Source organism: Patagioenas fasciata, chromosome 3 (genome assembly GCF_037038585.1).
Source record: "Patagioenas fasciata isolate bPatFas1 chromosome 3, bPatFas1.hap1, whole genome shotgun sequence".
Taxonomy (NCBI): Eukaryota; Metazoa; Chordata; class Aves; order Columbiformes; family Columbidae; genus Patagioenas; species Patagioenas fasciata.
This window is the reverse complement of record NC_092522.1, coordinates 20,627,622-20,655,149: the sequence shown is the minus strand read 5'-3', so window position 1 is coordinate 20,655,149 and position 27,528 is coordinate 20,627,622. Positions and strand designations below refer to the sequence as shown.

Below are 27,528 nucleotides of genomic sequence, written 5' to 3'. Positions count from 1 at the left end.
CTTGTCTTTCCATTAATGGACCTGGAAAACTAGACATCCAGTCTGCTACGCCTGCTTTCTACCTTCAGTCCTTGAATGAGGAATAAGAGGAACAAAGCAGCTCACGGTTCACTAAGAGCAATGCAAAGATACAGTTGACAGTACTGAGCCATGGGCCTCATGTGCAGAGGCTCTGTCACATCTCAAGTACATGCAGAGGATGAATCCATTTCCACAGCTGCATCCCGTACCTCGCAGAGCACAACGCCCCTGACACATCTCACCTCTGTCAGTGAGTCAGTCTCCTAGCCTCGTAGTTTCTGAGCCAGCAGTCAAGCTTGTGCACCAGAGGCTGATTTCTCAGCACTCACAGCTACCATTAGCCCCTCAGAAGCTGCCCCAGCAGCCAGAGAATGAATTACCCTGTCATTCTCACCAGGCATCCACTGCATGGGATGGCAGCAGAAGCAGGGCAAGGCAAGGGGAAGGAAGCTGTTGGGAGTGGAAATGAAACACAGGGATCTGTGTCTGCACATAGGCCATGCACATTCACCCAGCTGTTACAGAGGGACTGGAAATTATTTTTCTGAATCAGTTCTGGCTTGTACTTGCCCACCTGCCTTTGAACCTCAGGCTTTCCGCAAGAGTGACAAGCATGGGACAGAGCAGAAAACAGCAGCCTCAGTCCCAGGTCTGCTTCAGTCCTGGGAGAAAGTTAAAAGCAGAAATAGGGGAGGATTTCAAGGTGCTGGTAACAGAAGTGTGTAGTAGTAGTTAATGGTCAGTCCCAGATAACCTCAGACAGGTCAGGAAAGACAATGAAAGAAGAGGCAGGGAAGGAGAGCAAAGGCAAAAAGAGAAACAGCAAGGAAGTAGTGTATGCTGTGCCTGGAGTGAACTGCCCACCTCTTCTGACATGAGCGTTCACAGGGGTCGCACAGAGCTACTGCTAACAGAAATGGAAGCCCTCGCATGCAAGGAGGAACTGATGACTGGGGTAGGGGCAGACAGAAAGAAATCCCTCAGCTCAGAAGGCTCCTGTGACTGCATCCTATGAAGATTAAAGGCTTTCCATCCACAAAAGCAACTGCTTCATCTTACTGCAAGTAGGTAAAAATTCCTGCTGTTCAACACTAATGTTCTTGGTGTTTCCTCACAAGACTCTGAGCTGGCTTCTCCCTCTAATTTAATGAGCCAAAAAGATGATTCCATTGCAAAGTGATGGATACCCTTGCCCTACACCATCCTGGTTCACCTGCCACTTCATCCATCTAGCACAGCCTGCTCTGGCAGTTTTGAACAAAGCACCTCCCAGGCAGCATATCCTGCCCATGCCGTTCTGCTCTGCACTGGATGAGAACGGAGCCCACACTGAAAACAACCATGAGCTTTCCCACTCACCTACCACCAAGTTCAGCCCATTTGTATAAGCTAACAAAAGCATCCCTAGGTGCTACAGAAAGCCAACCTCTGTTTATAAAGACTGCTCCGATTTCAAACATCTCAACTTTCTGGGTGTTTAGCTTTCTATCCAGGCAGGAGCCACTTCACTGCAATCTATCCAAGACTGCACCGCTCATGGGCAACACACCATTTTATATGTCTGAAAACCAAATTGCAAGGAAAAAATACAAAGTTAATCTGTTTCCAAATGCCTTGAAGAATAATCTTATTTATATGTGTTAGATTCAATTTGTGTTTCTCTTGTACTGATAAAATCCAGCATTTTGCCCTGTGTCAAAGAAATGTAGAGGCAAAGTATGAAGCTGGGCCATGGTGCTAAACTCCAACAACATCTGGGTGCTTCCCTGATCTGGGTGCTCAGAGCAAACTTTATTCTTCTGAACTACTGATTCCTCTCTTCAAGTCATAATTTATTTCTCATACATTTCTAACTGACTCATTTCCTACTGATGCTGATTTCAGTGGGAAAATCTTTAAAACTCTGGAATAAAGATATTTTCTATTAAGTCAACAGCTCCAGGCCTGATTCTCTTCTTGCCTGTGTCAAACTTGGTACTGACAGCTAGCCACAGAAATGCACCTGATCAGTAATTTAAAGAATGGATTTATCATTACTAGCTTAATGTTTCCCCTCAATCCACCCCCAGAGGGTGTGAGGAAGGTAAGAGTAGAAGTTTGGGGTTTTTTTTAATTTTAATTTTATTCTTTCTTTAGATAGTATCTGTAATGCTATGTAGCAAAGTCCAGGAAATGAGGCACCTCTGCATAACCCCAGTAGCATCCTGCCAACAGAGTCGTCTTCTAGCAACAGAAATTTTCCAACCCTCTAAAATGGTGGGAAACAGCAGCTGCAGGATCAGCTCTTTTATAGTTACATACTTGCCTTGTGGCAGCAGCTTACTAAATAAAATTCAATTTTCTCTTTTCTTACTGGTCTAGGCCGTGTCTCTCTCAGGAACGATTTCAGGTCACCTCCAGCCATGAGCTCCAGCAGGATGAAACGGGGCAGTGCCTGCAAGCTCACCCCAATACAGCGCACAATATTCTGGTGGTTGAACTTGCTGTGGAGACAGGGAGACTCAATTATGGAGCAGCTTTGATCCAAAAAGCACAACTACAGAAAAGAATAAAAATGTGTTGCTGAGGGGATTTTTTTTTTTTTCAGAATAAGTAACAAATCTCAAAGGCAGGGTAGCTGGATCAAGCCAAAGTGCTACCCCTGCACTCTCTGTCCGAGTAGTGCAGAAATCAAGGTGGGAAAGTAACAGCTTTTGGCCGCTTTTCCACCTCCTGTATTCTGCATCCTTTTTGGGCTACAGCAAGACTCAGGGGTCACACGAAGCAAAGAATGTCTGCTAAAATAAAAGTCTCCTCCTAATTTCACTGTTCAAGGGGTAGAAGCTGAGCCAGGGCAGAGTTGTTCAAAATAATATGCTGACAAAGGGATCTGCTTATGTAGGGGATATTCCTCAAGGTCTAGACTAGTATTTCCATTTTTCTGCAGACCTCAGTATGATGGGAAACTATTTCTGTGGATTTTAGGACTCAGTCACTGAGACGCGATATGACAGAAGCATTAGGTCAATGCCATATGTGAGTTTTGAGTGGTCAAACCAAAACTCCTAAGGTTTCTTTTTATCTCATGTTCTGATCTCTAAGACAAATCAAGGGACCCTATTATTAATTCCGAAAACTGGGCCTAAAGATTTTCAATCTGGATAACGAAATCCGCTGTGGAGTCTCTTGAAAATTCAGCCCTTAATAATTTGGTTGCCTTGGTGTCTTCATTTGTAAGAAGAATACAAAAGGTTGGTAATGCCTATCCTCTTTGTAAAATAGTGACAGCAATGGGCTAAAATTACCGTATAGATGTGTTGCATGGACATAAACTCTTAAAGCATCATTTTCCTTACAGTGCTGGGCTTTGCAAGCCTACACAAGTGTTTGATCTTATTCACACACACCTAATAATGACAGCTTCCATGAGGAAGTCCAGCTCATCTTGCTCCGAACACACTTCTGGCAATGTCTGGAAAAGAAAAAACAGGTTGACAAGGAGAATATATTTAAACTTACAGATACAGAATACCTGACACAATCAAAAGCACTGACATTGTCTGCAGTCATCCTTGTGATATCTGCATTGTCTGCAGCAATCCTCCATGCCATAAAAATGTTTACAATCAGGGTGGTGAAGCACTGGCCCAGATTGCCCAGAGAGGTGGTAGATGCCCCATCCCTGGAAACATTCCAGGCCAGGCTGGACGGGGCTCTGAGCAACCTGATCTGGTTGAAGATGTCCCTGATCATTGCAGGGGGGTTGGACTGGATGTGCTCTGAAGGTCCCTTCAACCCAAACTGTTCTTTGCTTCTACGATTGTTTCACTAAAATAAACCACATTCTAAGGTAATAGCTACACCATTACTAAAGTAGATTGTGAAGCCTGTTGAGGGATACAGATGAGAACACATGGCCCATTAATGCCACTGTCATCTTCCTCTCAATAAAGGAAATAGCTCAGAGCATACAGGGAACGGTGCTCAATATATGGGACTCTGCTGGATGAAGAATGAGAACCACAGTTCCTGAGCTCTCAGACAGTTCAATCCTGCTACCTCCCAGCAAGACTATGAACTATAACCAGCAGTATGACTGTGCTGCTATGTAACCTCTAGGTAAAAACAAGCTAGCTGGGCTACTGAAGGCCTGCGGAACCCTACCAGGATCTTGTAGGATTTAGTTTCACATCCAGTACATATCCACCTTGTAGTGGAGTGGTGAGATCCCTGGAAAACCAGACGTCTCCTACTTGCATGGTCTTCGATGTACATGCCAGCTGCTCTTGACCCTGTGAAGACTTTTGGTCTCTGACTCAAAGGCTTTGGACAGGTAACAAAACCAGGTGTAGCATGTGGAGGATGGACAGAGGATGGATTTATTTCTCGTACCTGCTGTCTACTGCAGCTGTATGGGAAATCTTTGCCTATTTACTACTTACAGACCCCTTTTAATAGACTCACAAGCCCATATACTATGAGGTGTACCATCACTATGATGGATTAAAGTCTTGCAGTAGAGCAGCAACCTTTCCAGCCACATCCTTCAGTAATACTTAATTCATCTTCATTTTTATAATGCATTGGGACTCTTGGGTGAGAGGTGCATGAAACCATCATGATAACTCATACACTGTCACTTACTTTTACAGCCACCTGCAAGGGAGTGGGGTCGCTGGGGATCCCTGCCACCTGACCTTCATATACCTCACCAAAGGCTCCGTGGCCCAAAGCCCTGGACAGACCAGAGAAGACAAGAAGGTTTTACTACAGAGAACACACATTATAACACTATGGTCACAGCTCACAGAATGGGCTCACAATTTTCATTGTAGTGAAACAGGGAGAAGTGGATATTGACACTGAGGATATCACTCCTCACACTACACGGGGGACCAGAGCTTGATGTGTTCTTTCCTTCACCTATAATGTATTTAATTGGTAGGGAAAACAATCTCCCAAAGTGAACAGTCCTTGGTGCAATCAAGCTGCTGGCAGTGCAATGTGTAATGGATAGCACTCTTCTACAGCTTTGGTGTCAGTGCTTTAGTGTTGGGTGCTCCATAACAGGTCAATAAAGATAGGTCATAAGCCTTGGTGTTCCCATACTCTAAGCACATTAAGAGTTCCCATGATGTTTATGCATCATCATTAAAGAAAACATTGAACAAGAAACTAGGAAGCACAATGGTTCTCAAAGGACCTGAATTCTTAACCAAGTATCTTCCTGATTTATTTTGTGATTCTGGATAAGCACCTAAGCCAGTAAATGGTGATGATAGTGCTTTATAAAGCACTCAGCTCTGGAAATTCAGGCTGAGATTTGTTTCTGGGACTGATCATATTATGAAATTTACAGTTTTATTTTGAATAAGGGTACCAGAAAAAGAGAAAGGAATTAAGAGTAATTACACAACAGATCCTATCCTATGCCCTTGTGACACAGATATTGCATACCTGTCTATTCAGTGTTCACTCGCTTAACATTAAGTCAACTGCTACAACAGCTATACCACACAGGTGGCATATTGTAACAACACAGCGAACTCTGGCAGAGAATGAGGCTGCATCCCAGATCCTTAGTCCCTCTTAACACTGCATGGGCTGCACATCGGGTAGTTGTGGTTTGAACCTCTAAGAGGCATGCCTGCATCTCGATCTGGGCAAAAGGCTCTTTTCTATGACATGGACTTTCCTGGTAGAGCCAGGTTTGGCATGAGAGCTGCACTGATTTTGTTCTCTGGTATATCAGTGGACAGGTTTTGCATGGGCTGTTGCCCTGCTGGCAGTTCAATCAGGCGCTGCTAAGGGCAACCTGCTCAGTTGTTGCATAAGCTCTGTCTGTCGTTTTGCCAGGATAAAGACCAGTCTAGGCAGTGAAACCGCACTGAGGACTTGCGTTGTCTGTGACTCAGTTGCTTCTTTTAATAACGTTTTGTAGGTATCAGCTTGAGACACTGTTCTTGGCTATGCCTGACCAACTTGTTACAAGCTGAGGGTATGAACCAGATCTCTACAGCTCAGTTAGTTATGACTAACCCATCTCCCAAAATACCCATCTTCCCCTGCACTTATCAAATCCTGGCTGTAGCCTGTGCTCTCTGCAGCTTGCCACACTTCAAAAATCCTTTCAGAGCCCAAGTGACAAAGGAGAGCAGCAGCACAGAGTACCCTGGAAACTTCCAGATATAGACCAGCAAGATGTGCAGGTAAGGGGAAATGAGGTAAGAGACAGCAAAACACTGCCGACTGCACAGACTGCTCGTAACATCATCTTTTTTAGCACTGTAAGTTCCCTAGTCTTCCAAGCTTTCATGCTTCCACTTCTTGGCTTTTTGCGTAAAACTGCACAGTACCAGTACCAGGGTAACGTCACATTCACAAATGGCATGCACTGCACCCTGGAGGAGAGCAAGGTGGGAAAGAATTCTGAATTTTCCTATTTTCTTCTTAAGAGACTATTTCAAACTTTCCAGAAGTTCTGGTCTAGACATGACTATCCTGCTTGCTTTACATTCCAGTCCTTTTAATACTGTCTGGCAGTCTCAAAACATCGTTTTTCCTGCTACTGTACTTAAGGATGTCATTGTCTTTACCAAAGATGAAATCAAAGACTTTAAAAAAGCCTCCTACAAGCCTCAGACTTCCCAGCATTTCATCAGTTAAAAGTGGAAATGGGCCATTCATTGTGCAGTCTGCAAAAGGTGTGTCTGAATTACTGGTGATGACTCTTCAGTTCCTCTCATAATCTCAGAAGATTAACACTGCACCTGTAAAAGGTTAAGGAGACTGCCAAAGTCTAGTTCCCTCCTCAGAAGCCTAACTACTGCAGATTTACATTCTTCTCACAAAAAGGAGCACGAGTCTAGAAGTGCATGAGAATTTGTATGTGTCTGCACAAGGACATGAGTTCACACCCATGTAAGAGAGACAGCATATGTGAGTGTACAGTGTGAAACACGGGGAAGGCAAAGGTGAATTTACCGGATGAGGGAGATGTTTTTTCGAGGCACCTCTTTGAGGTCACTAATGGATGTGGTCTTTCCTGCAAAGCAGTAGTTGGGATTGTAGTCTGTCATGATAGTGGAGGTACGCAGCTTGCTCAGCTTATATTCCGGGCTCTGTAGCTCCATCTGCATGGCTTGTAGCTCCTGGTGCTTCCGACGATATACTAAATATGGAGAACACAGTAAACCAGAGACACAGAGCGACTTTGGAACAGGTCAGCAGCACGTGTCACTGGCATTTGCTGTGTGGCCAGTTTTCAGCGAATCAAACCAGACAGTAACACTGTCATATTTCTGTACGTCAAATAATTACAGATAGAAAATGGAATCTCAAGTTATCCAGGAACCTTCGATTTACACATCTTATGAAGAAACAGGCTTGCTCATGAAGAAGTAAAATGAATTTCACTTACAGAGATCTCTGATTTCACAGTTCTGAGGTTTTTGTTTTGTTCTATGTAGCTTAACTGGACCTTCCAAGTATGAGTCTAGACCTGAACTTGAGGGAGCTGGGGTATAATCCACCTTCCTAAATCACACAGAGGTGACTAAAATCTGAAATGATTTATTGCATCATATTGTTCGAAATGGACAGATTAAACAGTTAGCTCAAGAATAACATTGTACATTAAACTAGCTCATTTAAGAAAACTTCCTGTTTCTAAACAACAAAGTTGGATTAAATTTGAAATCAGTTTATGGTAGTGTTATATTTCTTGAATCACCTCACTGATACTTCTGAAATGTCATTAGAAATCACACCTTGAAGGAAGACATCCTGTGGATATTACTTGAAATAGTAACTGATATTGGAGTACTTTTTTTCAAAGCAAGATGCCAGTTGTGAGCAGGTTAAATCACTATTACCCTTACTGTTGATTTCTGTGGGAGCTGGATTGAGCCCAAATACTGTGACAGTAATAGCTATCACATCTTCTCTAGCAGATGTTGCTCAGGGGAAGAATTTAAGGGGTAAACATGCACTGGCAAAGGCAGACGGACGTAATGACTTACCCACAAACCTGCCCTCCGTTTTCCTCCTCATTGCTTTTGCTTTGATTTTTTAAATTGCTGCTCTATCCTGAGATGGCAATGATAGGTTAGTTGGATGGAAAGAGGATTACTCTTCCACTCCCTGAGAAGTAATTAGTAATTTTAAAGGAGCACTGTCAGGCCAGATGTCATACATGTAGGACCATGTGTGCACAACTGATAACTCCTGAAACTCTTAAAACTGAAACAGCTGCACAAATCTAATTTAATAGTTGCCATTTGCTGCTCTGGCTGCATCCCTCTGCTCTCCCAGGGAGCGTGGACAAAGAAAATTGGCAAAGCTGTGGTTTGAATCCCTGGTTGCTTTTCATTGATTCAGATCTATTCTGCTTTTAATTTAATGCAGGTGAGCAACTTTAAAATAAGAAAATGAAAGGTTGAAAAATACCTTTTAGGATTTCAAATAAAGAAGCCAAAAATTCTCACATCCTACCAAGCAGTGGTTAGTAAAAGGGGAACCTATGTGAGAATTTCAAACTTAAATGTCACACATTAAGAGGCAAATCTGTACATAGGGACACAAATATAAGCTTGCTTTTAGGCATTATGCACCAACAGTTCTCACAAAAACAGTGGCAGTTGTGTTCTGACAGCTTCACACCACAACACTAGCAGTAATGTCTCTTTCAAGATGCAGTCAGTAACTGAAACCTCCTCAAATTGGCCATTGCAGTTAGAAACAACTACTGAAACCTGAAGTTAAGGCGTGTGTGTGCCAAGGTGTCATTAAATACAGCAGTAGCTAAAGATCTGAATCCTTTTGCCTGCCAGTGCCCAATTATCCCTGGCTCAGATCCAGCCCTCATATGAAAATATCTTTTGCAGAGAAACACTCACCTATCATGACTCCTGAAAAAGCCAAAATTAAAGCAGCCACCAATGCTGAAGTCACTACAGACAAGACCAAGGAGAGAGGGAGGTGAACCACTGGCTCAGCTGTAATGGAGGCAGGAGAAAAACGAATTACGTTTGAAATGATCTTTCAGCAACCACTTTTTTTTTTTTTTTCAGATTTTTCTCCTCTTCCTTCTATTGACTCATCTGCTGCTGCTGTAGTGCAGGAGCAACCTCTGGCATGAGCAGTTCTCAGGATCTATGACCTCTAATAGCTCATTGTTTCACTTCCCTCAGTTAATATCAAGCCATTAAAACAGATGGTTTGCTATCAATGAATTAACATGTGCACTCTCTGGGTATGAAAACAAGGCCATAAAAACAAGGGGCAGGAGGTTAGGGAGGTGGAAAGAACATTACATTGTCAGGGCACTAAAGTGCTGCTACCAATGCCAAACCACAGCAAAAGCAGAAAGAGGACTGCAATATATAATCTCCTAAATGCACCTAATCCAGGCAGAAAAACCTGATAACAGTAAGTGCAGTACTAAGTATCCCACAGCTGCATGCTCACTTGGGACCACACAAGGCATCTATTAAGGTTTACTTCACCTTGTCAATATGAACATGCTTTTTACCCATTTTACAGATGGGAATGGTAGAAATATAGAACAATTTTCCCATGCCAGTGATAAAGCTGAGAGCAGGATGCTGAGTGATCCTGGAGGCACTTGCTCTAACTGCTGGGCAAGAATATGAAGGAAACCAAGTAATGGAGCTCTGAGCACTTGCTTTTTAAGTAAGGCAAGTACAGGCACTGCCTTTTTTTTTCCTCAGAGATCACTCACTCAGAACTTCTTATCAATTCTGCACATGCACCTTCTATGTCCAAACCCACAGGAAGTATATTCTGCTTCACATTGCCCTTTTTTCCCTTCTAAGAGGACAGACCTGGAAGTTAAGTTTAGCTGGACAACTCCTTCAGTGTGCAAACTTTCATGATTTCAGAGCAGAATGTGAGCATCAGCACAACCAGATGCAAAATCTGACTCTCCTCAGTGCTGCCCAGTATGCCAAACATACTGCTGTAAAGCAAACCAGTGCCTTAGCACCGATGTGTCCATAGCCTAGCAAAATAACTCTGCAGCATATACCATCAGGAAAGAAGGTAACATTCAACAGGAGCCAGTTTTGAGAAAGAGACCAGAGAACACTTTCAGGATGTCTTACAGTCCAGAATACAGATTATTACCATGCATTTTCTGTTTCACATGCTACCAGCCTACCTCATACATCTACTTACCTATGCAAGACACACCATCCTCAGCCAACTCTGTGCCTGGTTCACAAAAGCAAATGACTTTTTGAGTCTCTAGATCAACACGGCACTCGTCCATCTCACAGTGACTGCAGTTAAGATGCAGCCTAATATCCACCTCTCCATGCCCCTCTGTCACTAGGGAGTGGATGAAAGAAGCTGAGTTAACTACTGTAAAGATTATTCATATCGTTCCCTTGGGCTCTGACAGAAACAGGGGACACGGTAGACACAATTGCTGGATGTGGCAGGGTGGGACCCATTTAAGAAACTGATTTCTCCCCACCTTCCATGGCTCCTGTACTTTCTCATGTAGAAAATAACATTCAGCTAAATAAGCCCCACTGCAGCTGAGGTGCACCGACTCTCTTGCAGCAAGTGGTCCTACCAGGTTAGGAAGGAGTCTGCTGCCCAGCCTAATAGAAACCTGCCCTTTCAGCAGTCCCTGAGGCTCACCCTTCTCATCCTGGCCTTTCCTCCCTTTGAGATCAAACACTGCAATGTTTTCAAAACCTTCCGGCTGAATTTGTCAGGCCAGAGTTCATCGGTATTTGAAAATACTTTTGGCTGTTCTGAAGCAAACTTTTTTTTTCCTGAATAAAGAAATATTTTTGTATTTTCTGAACACATCTCAAACATATTGAAGATGATGACTTCTGAGCAAACACAGGCTGGAGTGGCAGTATTTATCACTCCCACAGACTGCTGGGCAGCACTGCACTGTTTTCTGTAGAAACTCCCTGGTCCAGCCTGGATACTTTGCTGAAGGATGCTCTAAGGAACATGTTTGTTACTGAATATTCAGGTACTTTATCTGCTTATTTCCTAAATTACCTGAACTATGAGGTTCTGTTACTACTTTTTTTGGACAAAATTATTCTATAGTCTGGTAGGTTATCTCGTTGGGAAGTGTTTTCTAACATCCATGACATTTTCTCCACCTGCTGTCTTCCTACTACTTCTGTTTATTTTCCATTGGGCTTTGTTATGCTATCTTTCTTTCTCCTTATGCTCACAATGACACTAAGCTGTACCCAAAGGCTTTTAAATTGTCCTACAGATGCAAACTATTCTTAACATGAAAGAAACCCACTAGAAGACTTCTGACCAACATTAATACCTTTAAGCGCTGGAGTGTATAAAGTACCAATTGGATTAATAAAGGACACACCATCCTCCCCATCCATCTCTGGGTCATTGTCCACTGCAGCATTGCCACCTACATCAAACCAGAAGTTACCTTAACAGACTGAGGCTCATTAGCACTAAAATACAGATAAGCATTGCAACATGCACAACTTCAGTATATTTAGGGAGGCATCCAAATGAGAAAAGAAATAAATCAAAGTATTTCACATATAGGGAACACTTCGTGAGTTGTGGCATGAACCACTGGTCTTTCATCTCTAGAACTTCAATTTGATCACAACACGTTGTGACAATCGATTTCTTAGCTCTGTTTTAGGCAGACTGTTGCAAACTAAGGCACACCTAAACCAGAAACTTCACCTTTAACCATTTGGATGCTGCGAAAACACAGAAGTTTTTCTTAAAATTAATGTGGTCAAGAGATGGTAAAAGACCAGTGCTCAAGGGTTAAGTTCAGTACCCTTGCTGATCAAGGTATGTACTGTGTCAGGAATCAATAACTCGATATCCTTTCTCTTCTTTACACCCTGAAAGCAGGGTGGTCCACCAGGAGTGGGGACTGAAGGAATTTATGAGTTACTCACTTGTGCTTGGGCATATAGAACACATTAGGAACAAAGTATGGGCAATACATAGAACATATTAGAAGCACAGTAGGGGCCATGTATTATGTAGTACAAGCATGCAAAGAGTCCCCCACTCCACCCAAAAATGGCTTTTCCCCTTTAACCATCTTCAGTGACATTAAAATTATGTCATGTGAGGCATTCTGTTGGAAAAAGCAGCATTACACAGTAACATTGGTACAAAACATGCACTTCATCATTTAAATGTAACTACTCCTACATTTATACAGTCCTAAAATCACATTCGGCCCCTGGAAGGCAACCACGAGACTGATGTGAAAATGAGTTTGACACCCATGGTTTAAGCACTTTACCTCCTCTCAGGATTTCTAGTATATCATACACTTGATTTAAGCTGTGGGGATCCAGGGGTTAAAACATCCACCACAGTGCAGATGGCTGAAGAAACTATGTGGCCCAGGAGATTACAAGTTAGTAGAGATCTCGAATCTGGCCCACACCAGTTATAATCAACATAATGCCATCTGACAGCTGTCCTGAGACCCACAGCACACGAAATGAGCTCCTTGTTGACTGAAGTCAACACTACCATCGTTATTAAGAGGGGTCTTGGCTGGCAGCCTGAACCTGTCCCCAGAGGCCACCTGCGCAGGACCACAGCAGGGCAGGGTAGAAGAAGCCATGTCCTTCCCCTGGCATAAGGCCTGGCTGCCGGTCCCCAGGACCAAAGTCCTCCAACCACAGGTGTTGGCAATGGGAGCACATCGCCTGTGGCTCCTCCTTCTTCAGCACTGTAACCCGCCAATGGAAGGCTCAAGAATCGCAGCAGGATCTTGATGGCACATTTTGCAGAGTGCAAAGCCAGGATTACAGCTGAAGGACTGACATCCGGCTATTTGCTCAAAGACTAAACGCCATACATTCATGTAATGCTAAAAAGGCAACACAGACATACTAGTACATAACAGTCAAATACACTAGCTACAGGAGAATTAGCTATCAGTGTTTTGCTGATCATTAGCACTAAAGGAGGGGAAGGGACACCTTGAACATGAAGCCACTTTACCTATATATCCTCCGCCTCCTCCACCTGAGGAGCACCCCCCTCCACCCCCTCCGAAACCCCCTCTTGTCTCCCACCCCCACTTCTTCATGGCCTGGGGGCAGGATCTTCCTCCAGTAGCACCTTCCAGCAAGGATTTTCCTGACCACAGGAAGGAAGTGTTATCATTCCAGCCACCTCCACCACCTGCAGTTAAGAGAAGAGAAAAGGCACAGGTAGGGATTATTTTGTGTAAAAAAACATTGCAGGGAGCTGCAAAACAAGCCCTCCTTTGGAAGCACCTCAGCTGAAAGTGAGTCTCATGCCTTGGTTAGAAGAGGGCATGTGCTTGCTACACAGTGCTACAGTGACCTTTCTGTAGGGCTTTTGACCACATCAGTCATCTGCACCTCTTTTCACCTACCACACAGGACAAGTATTTTCTATGGAAAATGTAAAAAGATATCCCTGCCTACTCCCCAGTCACTTGTTTCTGGCTATCAGAGCTTTCTCCTTCTCTTTGCAAAAAATACTTTTGAAAAACCCTTATGTCAGTTCTGAAGTGGAGAAAAAAGCATATTTAGTGAAAAGGATGTGAAAACAGGTCCCAGTCCTGCTCTAAATACAACATACTCACCAGTGACTCACTTTCATCTCTGCTGGATGATCAGTCCAAGGTCTCTTCACAGAGACTTCTAACGAGGGTGCAATTATGCTCTTTCTGCATAAGCCAGGGAAACTGTATGTCTACACAGCAGGAAGTGGTGCAAGGAGGAGGATGGCTAAGTTGGCACTGCAAACTCCCACACCAAAAAATCAAACATCTTTTCTTATGAGAAATACTACATTATTTTGGGAAAATATTGCCATTGTTATGGCTATATCATCTTCAATACCTGTATTTAGCCCATCTGTTTAACACCCTTGCTCCCACTGAACTGTGTTTTCGTGAGTTTCACCTCACCTCCTTGTGAGGAGGAATCTGGGAGTATCACATATTCACAAAGGTTTTCTTAAAAGATTAAACTTTCCTTACCTGCAGCTCCTGAATTTCCATTCAACCCTGGAATGGAGGAATCATTTTCCAGCCTTTCTGGATGAAATGTATCTGTTTTGGCCCTGTAGGCCCTGCCACCACCTCCTGCTGCAATTATCAAGGGGACAGGTTCTCCATTCTCCATCTTAACAAATTCAGAAATAAAGGCAGCGTTCAAACTGAGTCAGACACACAAATGGAAGTTCAACCACATGCTAGCTACTGTAATGTTATACTAATCAGGCATCTAGGGCTGCTCAGCACTACAAATTACCATTGCATTATTTATGCAACCACATCCAAAAGATTAATGAATGGCGCTAGTTCAACCACGTTCTGCAACAGAGAACAGTGGCATCAGCAGCTCCGTGAATTGTACCTGCAGTGCTGATGGCTCTTAGAAAGATTGTAATGTTACCATGTGATGACTTCCATCAAATGAAACAGCTGAGGAATGCTGCTCTATGTAATGCAATATAGTGTCTCCACTGGTAAAGGACTGCTACACTGGAAACTGTCCGAGCATGCAGGGTTATGTAGAATTACATAGAAGTTGGGTGATCCAAACATATTGTTAATGACTGAAACCAGTGTTGGAATTAGTACTGTCTCAGCTAGTACATGACAGAAAAGATCAGTGGTGCCTAGCTATAGGGTTGCCAACAGAAAACATACAGGCTATCCTCAACTTTTCTTGTCATTACACCATACAGATCAAATGTGTAGCTGAAGTCTAATGTTCTGCAATGACAGATTTGAATGAAGTCCTGTGGAATTTGCCTTTTACTGTAGAATTACGCTTCAGCATCTCAGCTTGCATTGAAAAAAATCCAATTCAAGCTGTTTTCTTTGCCAAGGAAACTCCAAGCCACAGAAGCAAGTGTGGCCATACTGTGTAGCTGTCCTAAGAACCATAAAGGGCCAACCCAGCTCACTACTGCTATCAACTGGAAATTAACCATACCCAGAGCTCACTTTATGGACCCTTCCCCAGAGATGTATAAAGGGTTCTCAGGTATTTCAGGCTGTGATACTAGAGGCAAGTGGCAGGATGTGTTCATGCTGAAGGTGCACAGGGACTATGTTTCCATACCTTAAATATGTAGGTTGCACCTCCCCCACCTCCACCTCCTCCTGCCCATTCTTTGACACTTCTGTTCACACGTATCTCTTCTTCAATCACATTGTTCTCTCCGATGCAGACTTTCTGTATAACATCGTTAGTCTGCAAACAGAAGACTGGGTCTGAATTCTGGGAATAAATTGCCGTGTCCTTGTACACCCACAAGCCTCATGGACCCTTCACCCTCCCAAACCAATAAATTGTCCTCCAGTGAAACTCCATAAGCAGAAGCAAGTGAATGCTCTTCTAGAAGAATCTTTCTTTTTGCTTCAACCTTCATCAGAATAATCTGTTGCCATTTTAATTGAATTATTTCGAAGTAAGCTCAGTGCTGGTATCTATTACCATGCAAAACAGCTCCATAAGCTTTTAACATAGAAGATGTAGCAGAATTCACTGCAAATACTTCCCAGCATTAACTATCTGTATTTCACAACTGGAGGAGGGAGTAACTCGGTGATGATGTGACCTGCCCCATGTCAAGCAACAGACAAATGGTAGCAACATAGAGAGAATCCAAGTTTCTTGGGGGGTCTTCCAGCACCCCATGGGTTGGGGCCAGGCAGACAGTGTGCATCTATCCAGAATGAAGGTGTATTGGTGGCTCGTGCAGATGTACCAGAGCTAGCTTTAACCTAGGTTGTCACAGCATGGTCTGTAGCAACAAGCTTGGCACAGACTGGCCACCCACTGTTTATTTAGGTTTCCAAGCAAGTTTTGATGCTGATCCGATGCTTACATTGTAGCAGCAGTTTTACTGTAATTACCAGTGCTAGCTAGTTCAAAACCTACCAAGACACCTGCAATCCCACCTTTGACTGCAATGTTGACCTAATGTTATGGGAAATACCTCACTAAAAAGCCTCCATATTTCCTACTTAGCATTTTTTTCCCCTTCACCAATTAGCACCAAATGTAATGAACCTTTTGTATTAGGCAAATCACTGAATTCACTAACTGATTTCAAGCAAAACATTCAACCATCGTTTATAAGTACTTCTGGACTATGATCTAAGAGAGGTAACTGTTGCTTTGATTGTGCATGACAAGAAGGACTCTTGTGTTTGTAAGCTTCAAGCTTTGCTTCTAGCTTGTTTTACTTTGTATGTTTCACCTCAGAAATAATCTCTTTTTATGTACACTGAACTCACAAAGTCAACAACACTTTCAGGGAAAAATTCACAAACAGTTGTTATAGTAGGATTGACCTTCTGCTTCTTTCTACTTCCTTCTTCTGTGTTTTCTTTTGGAAAAGGAGCCTGATAAAAGCATCCTCAAGTTACAAATTATTCTGTTGGCCATAAAACGTGTCCTAGGTTGTGCCAGAGAATGAATGGCATCCATTTTGTGTGTGTGGACTTGCCTATGGAACTAAACAATCCTCCTTTCCTTAGTCTTCCCTCTCCTTAATTGATTTGGAGTTGGGTGGGTATGATTAATAAAATGACAAAGTCAATGACCCAAAGGAACCACTAGATTACAATTGAATTTAAAAAAAAAAAATCCTTCATGGCAGAGACATAACTGATTACAATCCAATCTAGTAAAAGTCCCTTCTACAAGTCTATGCAATCTCTTTGCCTCAATGAAAGAATTACATTAGCACTCAATAAATTCTCACTAAGATTACAGGGGCCTGCAATTTAATGAGTCCATATATTACACTCAGCTGGAATGTCCTAGTTATAGACGTTAGATGGAAGTTTGAGTTAGGGCATTTCTCATTTCAAAGAGGCTTCATATTAATGGTTTGTTTGTAGATATGTATAATTCCAGTTTTAACATTATTTACTTCAGCACCCAACCTTGAGAACCCCTCTTTCTTGTCTACATCATTCAACCTTTCTCTGCTGTAAAAGACTGCTAAGCTTTCATCTCTTGGATGCCAGCCACTAACAGGTGAGAAATGCACAGCATTTACATGTCCAGCTCAAACCTGTAGGTGAAATTTCATCAGATAATGCTTAGTTTCCTCCATAAGAATCTCCTATTCCCTCATCCTCCAAAGAATACTAAATGATTAATAGATTATTGTGCCTGCAAATGGTGAAAGTTGCACTTTCTGTCAAGGCATTTGCAGCAATGATTGGTTCGTAACAGAAAAATCAGGACTGATTTAGCAGCGATTAATTTGTCTCTCCCATTCCCATACAGATAATAACCAAACAGGCCGTGTGAGGTGGGTGTCTCCGGAGGCAGGGCTGGGCTCAACAGCGGAGCAAAGACAAAGCCCTGTGAAATCAACCTTGAAGACTGATCTCCAGAGGAAAGGAAGGCAGGGTTGTCTTTTTCCTCCCAAACCCCAGAAAGATGCTCTGAGATACGCAGATCAATCAGGAAACTGTAGTCTATTATCAGTGGGGCCTGACTGTTGAAGAAGTGAGCACAGTGACATGGCATTTTGCCTTTTCTCACTCACACCCTCCCCATAGAACTGTAGCTAACCCTTGAACCACATAACCCAAAACTCCTCAAGGACAACAGTTTTCTCTGCAAACAAACAAAACTCCACAGATTTGTAAGAAGGAATTAAGGCAAAACAGAAAGAGCAATGACTTACACTAGGACAAGCATCTTCTCCTTGCTGTCCTACCAAGATATACAAAGTATCATCCTTCTGAAGGTCAAAAATTCCCAGCACAGACACGCCATGGGACCGCACCATGGTGTTCTTCCCACCTTTCCCACCAGCAGCTCCATAGCCTGAGATGCTGCAGGAAAAAAGGAAAAAAAAAAAAAAAAAAAGAGTCCAGCATCTGAGTTGTCCCAGACAGGTAGAAAGTAGCACAAACTGGAAACTGCATGTTTTGCACATCATCACGGGGCTGTGCCCCGAAGACCTGACGCTCTAAATCAGGGGTGTCAAATTAATTTCATTTTCATTTTAGGACTGTATAAATGCAGGAGTAGTTACGTTTATACAGTCCTAAAATTAAATTTGGCCCTTTGAAGGCAACTGTGAGGCTGATGTGGCCCCAGTGAAAACGAATTTGACACCCCTGCTATAAATAATTCTAAACCCAAACTTGAAGACTGAGGTTGTCTGATCTATATGGACCTATGAACTTGGGTAGCTACAAAACAGCTTCTTTCACATTGATTCATAGGCAAACACTTGCTGAGGATAGAGTGAGCAAGCCCCTGTAGATTCAAACTTTAATATACGAAACACATCTTGTTTCCCAGAAGGCATACCCTTGAGAGGTTTGCAGCAAGGAAGAGAAAAAACAGAACCAAGAGAACCGATAAGTACAGCACATATGGCTAAAGAGAACAATAAGCACGAGATTGACGGGGAGATTTGAGAAAGGAGACAACACAACTGGTCCTGGTAGCATGGACCAGATGGGAAACAGCCCTCCTATTCCCAGGATCAGAGGGAGTTAGAAGAGTAGATGGGCACACCACCACCTGCAGTGAAAAACGAAGGCAAAAAGCCCCTGGCTGAACTCAGAGCCTCCAGGAACATGTCCCTGTCTCCAGCCAGGAGCAGTCAGGTTGCACACACAGGCTGCTGCAGTCCCAGTTCAGGCTCTGGAGCTTTTATTTCAGGCAGTCATGACTGAGAGGTCCTTACTGTTGTTGATGTACTCAAAGATTTGACTGTACTACTGTATGTCTCAGCTCTTCCCTCTCACTTTCTAAGTATGTAAACAATTTACATACTTGAAGCAATTCTTTTATCAAAGAATTTCAAAGTGCTTTATAAAAATCATTATAAAACACGCATCTCTGCTGCAACAAAAGAAAGAGATACTCAACTTTCTGAGCAAGTGATACAGCAAGCCCTGCTTAGAACTGAAATAAGAAGGTGGTTCTCCACTGACATTAGTAACTTTGCAGCTATTTCCATGAAAGCGAAGTTCAAGCTGGAGCACGCGAACGGTGACTGCAGGGCTGAGAGCATAAAACTTACTCTTGGCTTCCTATTCATTACAGTACAGCTGCTCTGCTTTAACTCCTCCTTCCCTCCAGCACCTGGTTGGTCTTTGCCCAGCACAGTCCTGCATGCAAACAGGTCACAAGCAGAATGCACCAGCAGTGCTCATTGTGTGTGAGCACCCTGAACAGGCTGGGCAGGCAGCTCGCTTTCAGCCCCCCAACTTGTCTGAACCATTAGCATGAGGAACTCACCTCGTGGTCCTGCTCTGAGGCAGCCAGCATCGAGCAGTTCTGATGTCGAAGCAACTACGGAGCATCAAGTGACTCATAAAGCACATTAGATCCTCACAATGTGACATGATTATGTTCATGCCACTGTCGATATCCAAAACAATCATTCCTCAGTAATGCTGCACTGGAGCCAGCAGAGAAAGTGATGGACATAGTACTGGGCTGTACCGAACAGATGCTGCATGTATCTGAAGACTGAGTTGATTTGGCAATGGCTAATGAGGTGCACTATCAGGCACGGCAACCTGGCAGGGCTAATCGTCTGCAGTTAGGGGCCATATTTTTCTGTGCATAAACAGATTCACATACAAGCAGTGATGTCAGTAAGTTCAGAAGAACCCATTTTGGCCTCATTCAAAGGCTGCAGACAAATAAAACCCAGTGGACTGAGATGACAGTCACTCCCTATTCAAAACGTGTGTCACTATTTTAACAGATGGGTTATCTCGACTTCAAGTGTTAGCAGGATCCCTTTCCTTAGGCACAATTTTCTTTCACAAGAGGAATCCATTTAACCATATTGGCCTTGAAGAAAGATTCAGACCACCCTGAGCAGATATATCCAGAACACAGAATACCTTCCACTGTCTTCCTCCTTTTCTTTTACTACTTGTAGGAGCTGAAAAAGAAAACTGCAATTCAGGAAGGATCAGGATCACTGTGCACTGGAAAAAACAACCCCACCTCTAGATAGACAGTCAGGGCAAATGCTTGAGCTAGTTTTGACAATATGAGAAAATGTAGTGCCTAGGCTGGCCAACCTAGAAAGACACATTTTTGCATTCCACTGTGCCATACTCTTGTGCCACCTTACAAGAAGGGACCAGACAAAAGAGGGCAGTGGAAGTGATAACAAATGGGGCACTCAGCAAATGAACCAAAGATTCTTGTTTTTATAAAGAATTAGGATAATGGATGGTAACGTGTAATTTATTACAGTTCACTTCTCTCATACTTGATCATAAGCCTAGATATGGGATGACGAGACCTCCTGAATGCTTAGAAGGAAATCTGAAAAAAAAATAGTATTTTATGTTGCCTATCTTTATTGTTATACATTGTGTAGTACTTATGGAAGGAAACCAGATGATTTTGTCTGTATCAATCACTGGAGCTCATAGGACTCCAGTCTTCAAATGAGGTCACCTACAGTATGTGTCAGATTATCCAGAGCTCCAGAGATGGTGGGGTTTTCTGGGTGGGGTTAGCTTGTGTGAGCAGAAAGTTGTGCAAAGTTGAGCTTTCCGTCTTTGCATTTTAACAATGCATATTCTGCCTCGTGTTCACACAATCTATATCCCTCTTATGCAATTATCAGGAATGTAACTCACTGCTCTACATTGTGCAGTGTGAAACGTGCTATTACAGCATAATAACAGCTTTCTTCAGAGCCCAGCAGCCAGCTGGAGGGTTTTATCTCTGGGTCTGGTATCCTGGAGATGGCTCTCAGGCTGACAGGACCCACAGTGCAGCAGGCCTGCAGGGGAGAGCTAGACACAGGCTGTGGGTCCAGACTCTGGGAAGTCCAGAACTGATATCGCAACTCGACATTTTCCTAGGGCTATGCTGCACTGGGGGACTCCGCTGCCCCTTCGGCAGCCCAGAGTCAGGAAGACGTCAAATTAATTTAAGCCCACAACTGCCTCCTCCTTTCCCCAGGCTGTGAATTCTCTACTACAGCCTTAAGAGGTATAGAAGAGAATGTCATCCACATATATAGGTTACCTATCTATTAGATATACAGAACCTAAAGCCTTTTAGGTCATTTATAGGACTTAAATAGACAGGTCCTCCCTGCGGGACCTGCGGTTTTTACTGCGGAGCAAAAATGAGCCCACAGTTAACACTGGAATTCTGGCTCTTCTTGGGCTGGGCTGTGATATTAAAGAAATGACAAGGTTGTAAGTTTATTGCCTCTTCTCTTTTGGGCTATACTTTATAACCATATTTACTGAATGCTGGTTCTGAAAAATTCTATTAACCTCAGGCAACTCATTTTTGATAGCTGAGTAAAACATCATTAATGCTTTTTTCATTACCATCAATCCTCGTGGTAATAGGCACTTAGGCAGAACTTGTGCCCAGCCTAGCCTACCCAGTTTCTCAAAACTGCTTTGCAGTAGACTTCAGTTAGAGACTGACATCTATCCCTCAATATTAATACTCTTTTTCAATAAGAAGAAAAAAAGGAAGGTGGTAGTAAGCTTTAACTGAAATTTGTTCAAAGCTTTCAGTAGAATGTTCTGCTTTGAAATCTACAATGCCATCATTGATTTCAACAAGGAATGGTGACTAAAAAAACACCACTAGACAGTCATTGATTCAGACAGTTCTGCTTACAAACTGATGCATGTAATGGCTTGATGTTACCACTAAGAGAGACTGAACTAAACTTTGATTGTACTTTTTTTCCCCAGAAAGAGCAAAAAGAGAAAAATGATTGGTAAAAACCTGATTAAGGGGCATTGAACCGTATCTGATCATCTCCCATTGAAAATAACTCCACAGAGGGATTCAAGCATTAGAGCCCTCAGTATCACAGAGCCGAACATTAAGATGGCTGGTTTCCAAAATCAATTCTACAGTGGTGTGCCAGGCTTACAGGCTCAACTTAATATGCCTAGATTCAAAAAAGTCAAGATGCTGAGCAGAGCTTGATGCAAGCTGTCCCATAAGAAATGTTGACATACAATTGTGCCTCCTATGCCAGGTGGACAGTGGGAAAAACTTATTCTAAGACCAGAGTTCGACGGACAGCATACGGGATATGTCTGCCCCTTGGCCTAAGGAGGTCAAAACACTCAATTTTCAGTTACTTATAGAAGTCTCCCAACCTGCAACCATTCAGGTTAAAGATTTGTCTGCCTCAGGTGGCTGTTTCTCTTTTTTCTCTCTTTCAACAAAATTTTGCATCTTTCAGACAACAAATCTGAGACTGGGAGGATGGGCAATCACAGGATCAGGGAGAATTATAACCCCTGTAGGTCTGGTCCAACTTCTGAATATAATACTTTATACATGCTTAGCATGTATCTGCAGCTTGGATTAGTTTCAAATGCGAAGATATATCATGACAATCAGAGATGGTTCCCTTACCTGTATGTGTTAGTTGCTGGTACTCTCCAGATTTGAATGCCCTGGAGAATCCCTTCAGCTCCCACAACCACACTCAGGTTGGAGTTCCTGTAGGCATCGTTGCATTGGCTCTGTGTGGGGCCATAGGGTCCACTGGCACCACACGTTGTGAATAACCAGTGATCTGAAATGAGGATATATACAAAGCATCGTCTGAACATCCAAAGATCGAGCAGCTGTTCAGTGCTTTATTCACTCTCTTGTTGCACCAAGAGAAGAACCCAGCTCCTTAGGTTTTAGGCAAAACAAATACCCACAGAATTCTTTTAAAAAACTCATAGCACTGTGTATCTCAGTATTTGACAGCTTTTCATATCCTGAAAGCTATCACAACTACGAACATAGCTTTACTGTTTCTAAGGTTCATAAAGGCAAAGTTCACAGAGTAAAACGCAACACAGACCAACCAGTTTCAGGCTGTGGTCTCTGGGTTGTTAAAATGCACTCTGGTAACCTCAAGACCAGTGCATTTTAGCCCTTCCAGCTTCTACAGGCATTTGATTATTGAATTTATTTAAAATGGGAAAGTAGCTGTTAATTACATAAAACCCTGTAAATACAACATCACCTCGGTGATTAAAACATAACAATAAACTAATTGTATTTTGAATAATTATTTGCTCACAAGAGATTCAAGTTAAACTTCAGAGGCAAACCACCTAACTGAGGCCTACAAAACAAGCATTCAGCTCTGCATGTTCTAGGCCAGATCTACAGGTGTAAATAAATGCATCCCTGTTACAGCCATTTCCATCAACCGGAAGTACCAGTTCTATACAAACAGATTTATAAAATAAGACTTTGCTAATTTGTGCCTCAAAAATCTAATTTTAAAAATTCGAATAGATTATGTTGAAAATGCCATTCTTGTCCTTAAAGATTCATTATTAGGGCCATCGCAGTTGCAAGACCACAATGCTCTTGTAACACCCATCCTAACATATTTGCTAGTATATCCAGAAATATTTCATGTGTAATCAAAACTAAGATCTATAGGGCAAATAAGTAGACTAAGCATTTTTTATGTACACTACATGATTCATCATTCATATTTATTATATTAATGAGTTAATATACACAATCCAATAAACTCTGTTACTTAATTCTATTGTCATTGAAGACAAAAGACTTGAAATACAGCTAAAGAACATTATTTCTACGAATGATGTTGGGTCAGCCAGCTCTCCTTATGGGTTTTTCAAAGGGTAGCATTTTCCCCCCAGCTTCCACTTTTTTAGCAATGATAGGTCAGATAGATCAAAAGCTTGATCTCCTTCTTGGAATGTGGAGCTATTTTCTAAGCAGATCAGGTCTAGAAATGATAGTTTCCATGTGTCTGGACCGGAGAGGCCAACAGTTCCATCATTACTGTCACTGGACGGGTTCACCCACCAAATATACAGGGAAACACATTAGTTTAGCCAGGCACAAGGTCTGAGTTATCTTTTCACAGACTAGTTCTGAAGTTGAGCTAAATTCCTTCTCATAAAAAAGTGCAATGCATGAAATGGATCAAATAATTTGGCAGGACTTTAAGAAGAAAGTGGCTGGCATTTTTGAAAAAAAAGTTTTGCAATATAGTCTTGGCTATTCCAAGAAGCAATGTAAAATTAGTACTTTAGGAAAGCTTTCCAATGTTGAGAGAACAATCTCTTCCTTCTTATTGCAAAATCTATGCCACCCCTCCTTAAAACTTCCCTGCAAGAGTCCCCTAGAGACTTTGCTACTGTTACTTGTTTTATATGGATACTCACATACTTATTTTACTTATTTCTCCATCCTTCTGCAATAGGTGGCAGTATGAAGTCTTAAAATTAGTAGGTAACAAATAGAAGAATTGAAGAACTACCCCCCTCCTCTGTCTCCAATGCACTCCCCCCAAAGCCCCAAGAAAAACAGGTAAGAGGGGGAAAAGCACCTGAGAACGCAAGGTCTTAAAGTTCCTAAGCAAAATGCTTCACTACCTCTGATATTGTGTTTTGCACCAGAAGTTACCTATGTTTATTTTTCAAAAAAATCCCCAAACTCAAGCAAAATCTAACACAAAATAGAAGATGAGAAACTCATTCTGTCAGCTATCAGAGTGATTTAACATTGCAGTATCCCAGTGGGCTAAGCCACCTGCACTGAAACATATGTTTAGTAAAGCAGGCAGGTAAGTGTCTTCGTTTGGAACAATAAGAAACCATTTGGATGTCTCTGGTGAAACATCAAATATGTTCCCAAAGGCAGAAGCAGGTGACCTTCAAGGGGACAATAAGCTCAAAACACAAGAGAATCAAAATGGAAAACTGGAAGTGATAAAACCTAGCACAGACCACAGCATATGCATACTGCTGTGGTTAAGCCTTACGTTTATTTTTTACTCCCTTTAAATAGATCTCATTGCTTATGTATCTGCTTACTGGCCCTGGCGAAAGTATCTCTAGATATCACACATGTAACACACAGCACAGCTGGACCTGAAACCGGCAGCTCTTGACTCCCACTGGGTTCCAGGGATAGGGCATCAATGAACTACGTTGTATTCCAAAATGCCTTTTAATAGCCCTTGGTTTCCTTAAAAGCTCAATGCCCTGGTGGAACAGAAGAAAAATGCCCTCCTGCTGCAAACATTATGCCTCCAGACTTTGAACTGAAGCATCCAGAACAACTTTTGTATTTTCTGCCTCTTGGACAGAACAGAGGGGGCTCACTTTCAGTGCAGAGGCAGTACCAGGGTAAGAGCAAATAGTGTTTGTAGTTTCAGATAAGTGAAAGTGCATCTCAGCTCTTAGAATCTGGCTTCTAAAACAGAGTATGGAAGGTCTGGGGAATGAAAAACCACAGATACATTATGCCAGGGAGTGTGATGTAAGGAACCTGGAGATGAGTGAGCACAGGAGGTACTACCTCAGATTTCAAAAGCAGTCCTGTTGTAATCGATAAGGTGATATTGCAGAAGATGATACGTAAAGCCTCTCAGATTCTGCAGTTGCTGTAGTCAGTGCCAGCAGACACATTTACTTGCTCTGTTTGGGTAGATGTCAGGCAGGAACGGGAGAAGTAGCAGAGCTGGGTAGTGACCTTTGCCCTAATCATTGCAGGAGGACGTCTGACCCAAGCGAAGTCTATGGGGAGACTGCACCTGATTTGAACCAGCAAGGATTTCGGTAAAACCCAAAGCCACGTGTTGTGTGGTCTCCTCACTTGTCACGGCTGCACTGACTTGCAAGCAGTCCTCCTCCTGTTGATATCCACTTTCATATGCAATACCGAAAGCCTGTCCAACATTTAACAGCTTTGTCACTGAATTAAATGGGACAGAATATGGCATGGGAAGAAGTCACCCCTCATTTCAACATAATTAGGACAGATGGGCCTTAGTTACAATTCTGGATACAGACTAAAACCCTCGCACTTCCCTCCATTTGGTCTCTGAAAAATTTCCCAAAGCCAACCCTCAATCTGCAGACCTAACAGCAGCCCAAGATCTTAAACCACTAGTAACAGAACAGAGTACTGCCCGTATTAGATAACACACCACTTCTTTTTTGAAGTAAGAAAACCCATTCGCTCCCTGTAAAGTATTGATTTTCTCCTGATCCTAGAAATGACTGCAACATTTCTCATGAGCTCAGACAGAGCATTTCTACAGGTTGTTGCATGCCACAGCAGTTTACAGTAATTCAATTTGAAGCATTATTTTGATCTCCAAAGACTAAAGCAGCAGTGCTGAATTGAAACTCCTTAAGCAGCTTGGTGAGAAGCATCGATTTTTTCCACTGGTACACAAGTGTGGGCTGTCGCATACTGCAGGGCACAGCTCTCGGTCCTTCCGCAGGCTGCGACAAGACAACGTCGCTGCCACCTCATGCTCACACAATGGGAAGAAAAGCAGGACTCTCCTGTCTAAATCCCTCCAAACAATGAGTAGATTTCAGAAATTTGCCCAACTTCACAAAAGTTACAGACGCCTGGTTTCCAGAAACAGCTGAGCATTCCCATTATGACAACTAACAGGTAGTTAAATGTAGGGTCCCTATAGATTCTGTCACTAGCAGTTGCAAGATACTAACTGGGTTTAAAAACTGGAAATTCCTGTTTAAGGTGGGGGAAAAAGAAAAGTAGTGAAGAGTACACTGAAATTCAGAATTCGGGTACTACACTTCAGTGAATAATTTATACATCACTCATTGGATGGAATCCTCACTTGCACAAGAAACATGGCAGAGGAAACATTTGGTATTCTGCCCATTCACCCACACACCTGCCCTCCTCAAGCTCACTGGCAATGTCCCCAACACACTGCTAAGGTCTCAGCAACAACATTATGCAAGAAATGCCATTTTGGCTCTATTAAAACAGATTTTTAAAAATTCCTTCTTCTCAACTTTTCTTTCCAAATTTACTGGCACATTTAAAGACACAGTCACTCATGCTTATTTTCTTTTGTACAGCTGAAATTCTAGTTTTCAAACAGCTTGACTAGATATGTAAAATGCACAACAACCAAGGCATTGGATTTCAGCCACAGCAAAAGAGACTGATGTCCTGCTCTTGGAAAACAAAAAGAACAAAACCCCACAAGACTTAAAAAGATTAATGCACGTGAAGTTCTGATACCACTTGCAGCTGCAGGCAGCATGGCTGCCGGCAATGCTGCAAATAACAACGAGCAACAATAAAAAGAAATGAGCGGAGCAAAGTCTAAAGCACATTTGTACTTCTAACAGGGAAAGTTATTTCACTGGTACGTATAGCATATGAACTCCATATCACAAAACAGACAGAGGCATTTTAGCTATACCTCCAGGGCCTAAATGTATTAAATGTAATTTGTTAAATTAAGCTGGTTTGAATTGAGGTTCAACTCATTTAGAACAAAAATTTTACTATGATTTGAGAAAATGACCAATGAAGCACCATGGTACTTGGCTTATTTTGGAATCTGGAGTAATGCACTAGTGAAATGCATAAGTGCTTTAAAAAATGTGTAGGCAGTTTATGGAATTTGCTGCCACAACTCATGTTCAGGCCAAGAGGTTATTCCTACTTCCAATAGAGTAAAAAAAAAAACATTAATAAGTGC

At 42.4% G+C, this 27,528-nt stretch overlaps 1 protein-coding gene across 2 annotated transcripts in view; it reads right to left on the bottom strand.

Annotated features, from left to right (window-relative positions):
* Window positions 1-27,528, bottom strand: part of LOC136099669 (ALK tyrosine kinase receptor-like) — a 74,192-nt gene that overhangs the window by 15,229 nt on the left and 31,435 nt on the right. The window contains exons 6-17 of one of the 2 annotated variants that reach the window (XM_065834098.2): window positions 22,419-22,581; window positions 17,710-17,860; window positions 15,120-15,251; window positions 14,027-14,171; window positions 13,015-13,197; window positions 11,333-11,431; window positions 10,198-10,350; window positions 8,898-8,996; window positions 6,985-7,171; window positions 4,645-4,735; window positions 3,408-3,472; window positions 2,375-2,504 (exon numbers count right to left, since the gene is read on the bottom strand). In XM_065834098.2, the coding sequence (XP_065690170.2) occupies window positions 2,375-2,504; window positions 3,408-3,472; window positions 4,645-4,735; window positions 6,985-7,171; window positions 8,898-8,996; window positions 10,198-10,350; window positions 11,333-11,431; window positions 13,015-13,197; window positions 14,027-14,171; window positions 15,120-15,251; window positions 17,710-17,860; window positions 22,419-22,581 (1,598 nt within the window). Of the gene's footprint in view, window positions 1-2,374; window positions 2,505-3,407; window positions 3,473-4,644; window positions 4,736-6,984; window positions 7,172-8,897; window positions 8,997-10,197; window positions 10,351-11,332; window positions 11,432-13,014; window positions 13,198-14,026; window positions 14,172-15,119; window positions 15,252-17,709; window positions 17,861-22,418; window positions 22,582-27,528 lie in introns of those variants that run through there. The other variant, XM_071805917.1, reaches the window with a different exon arrangement.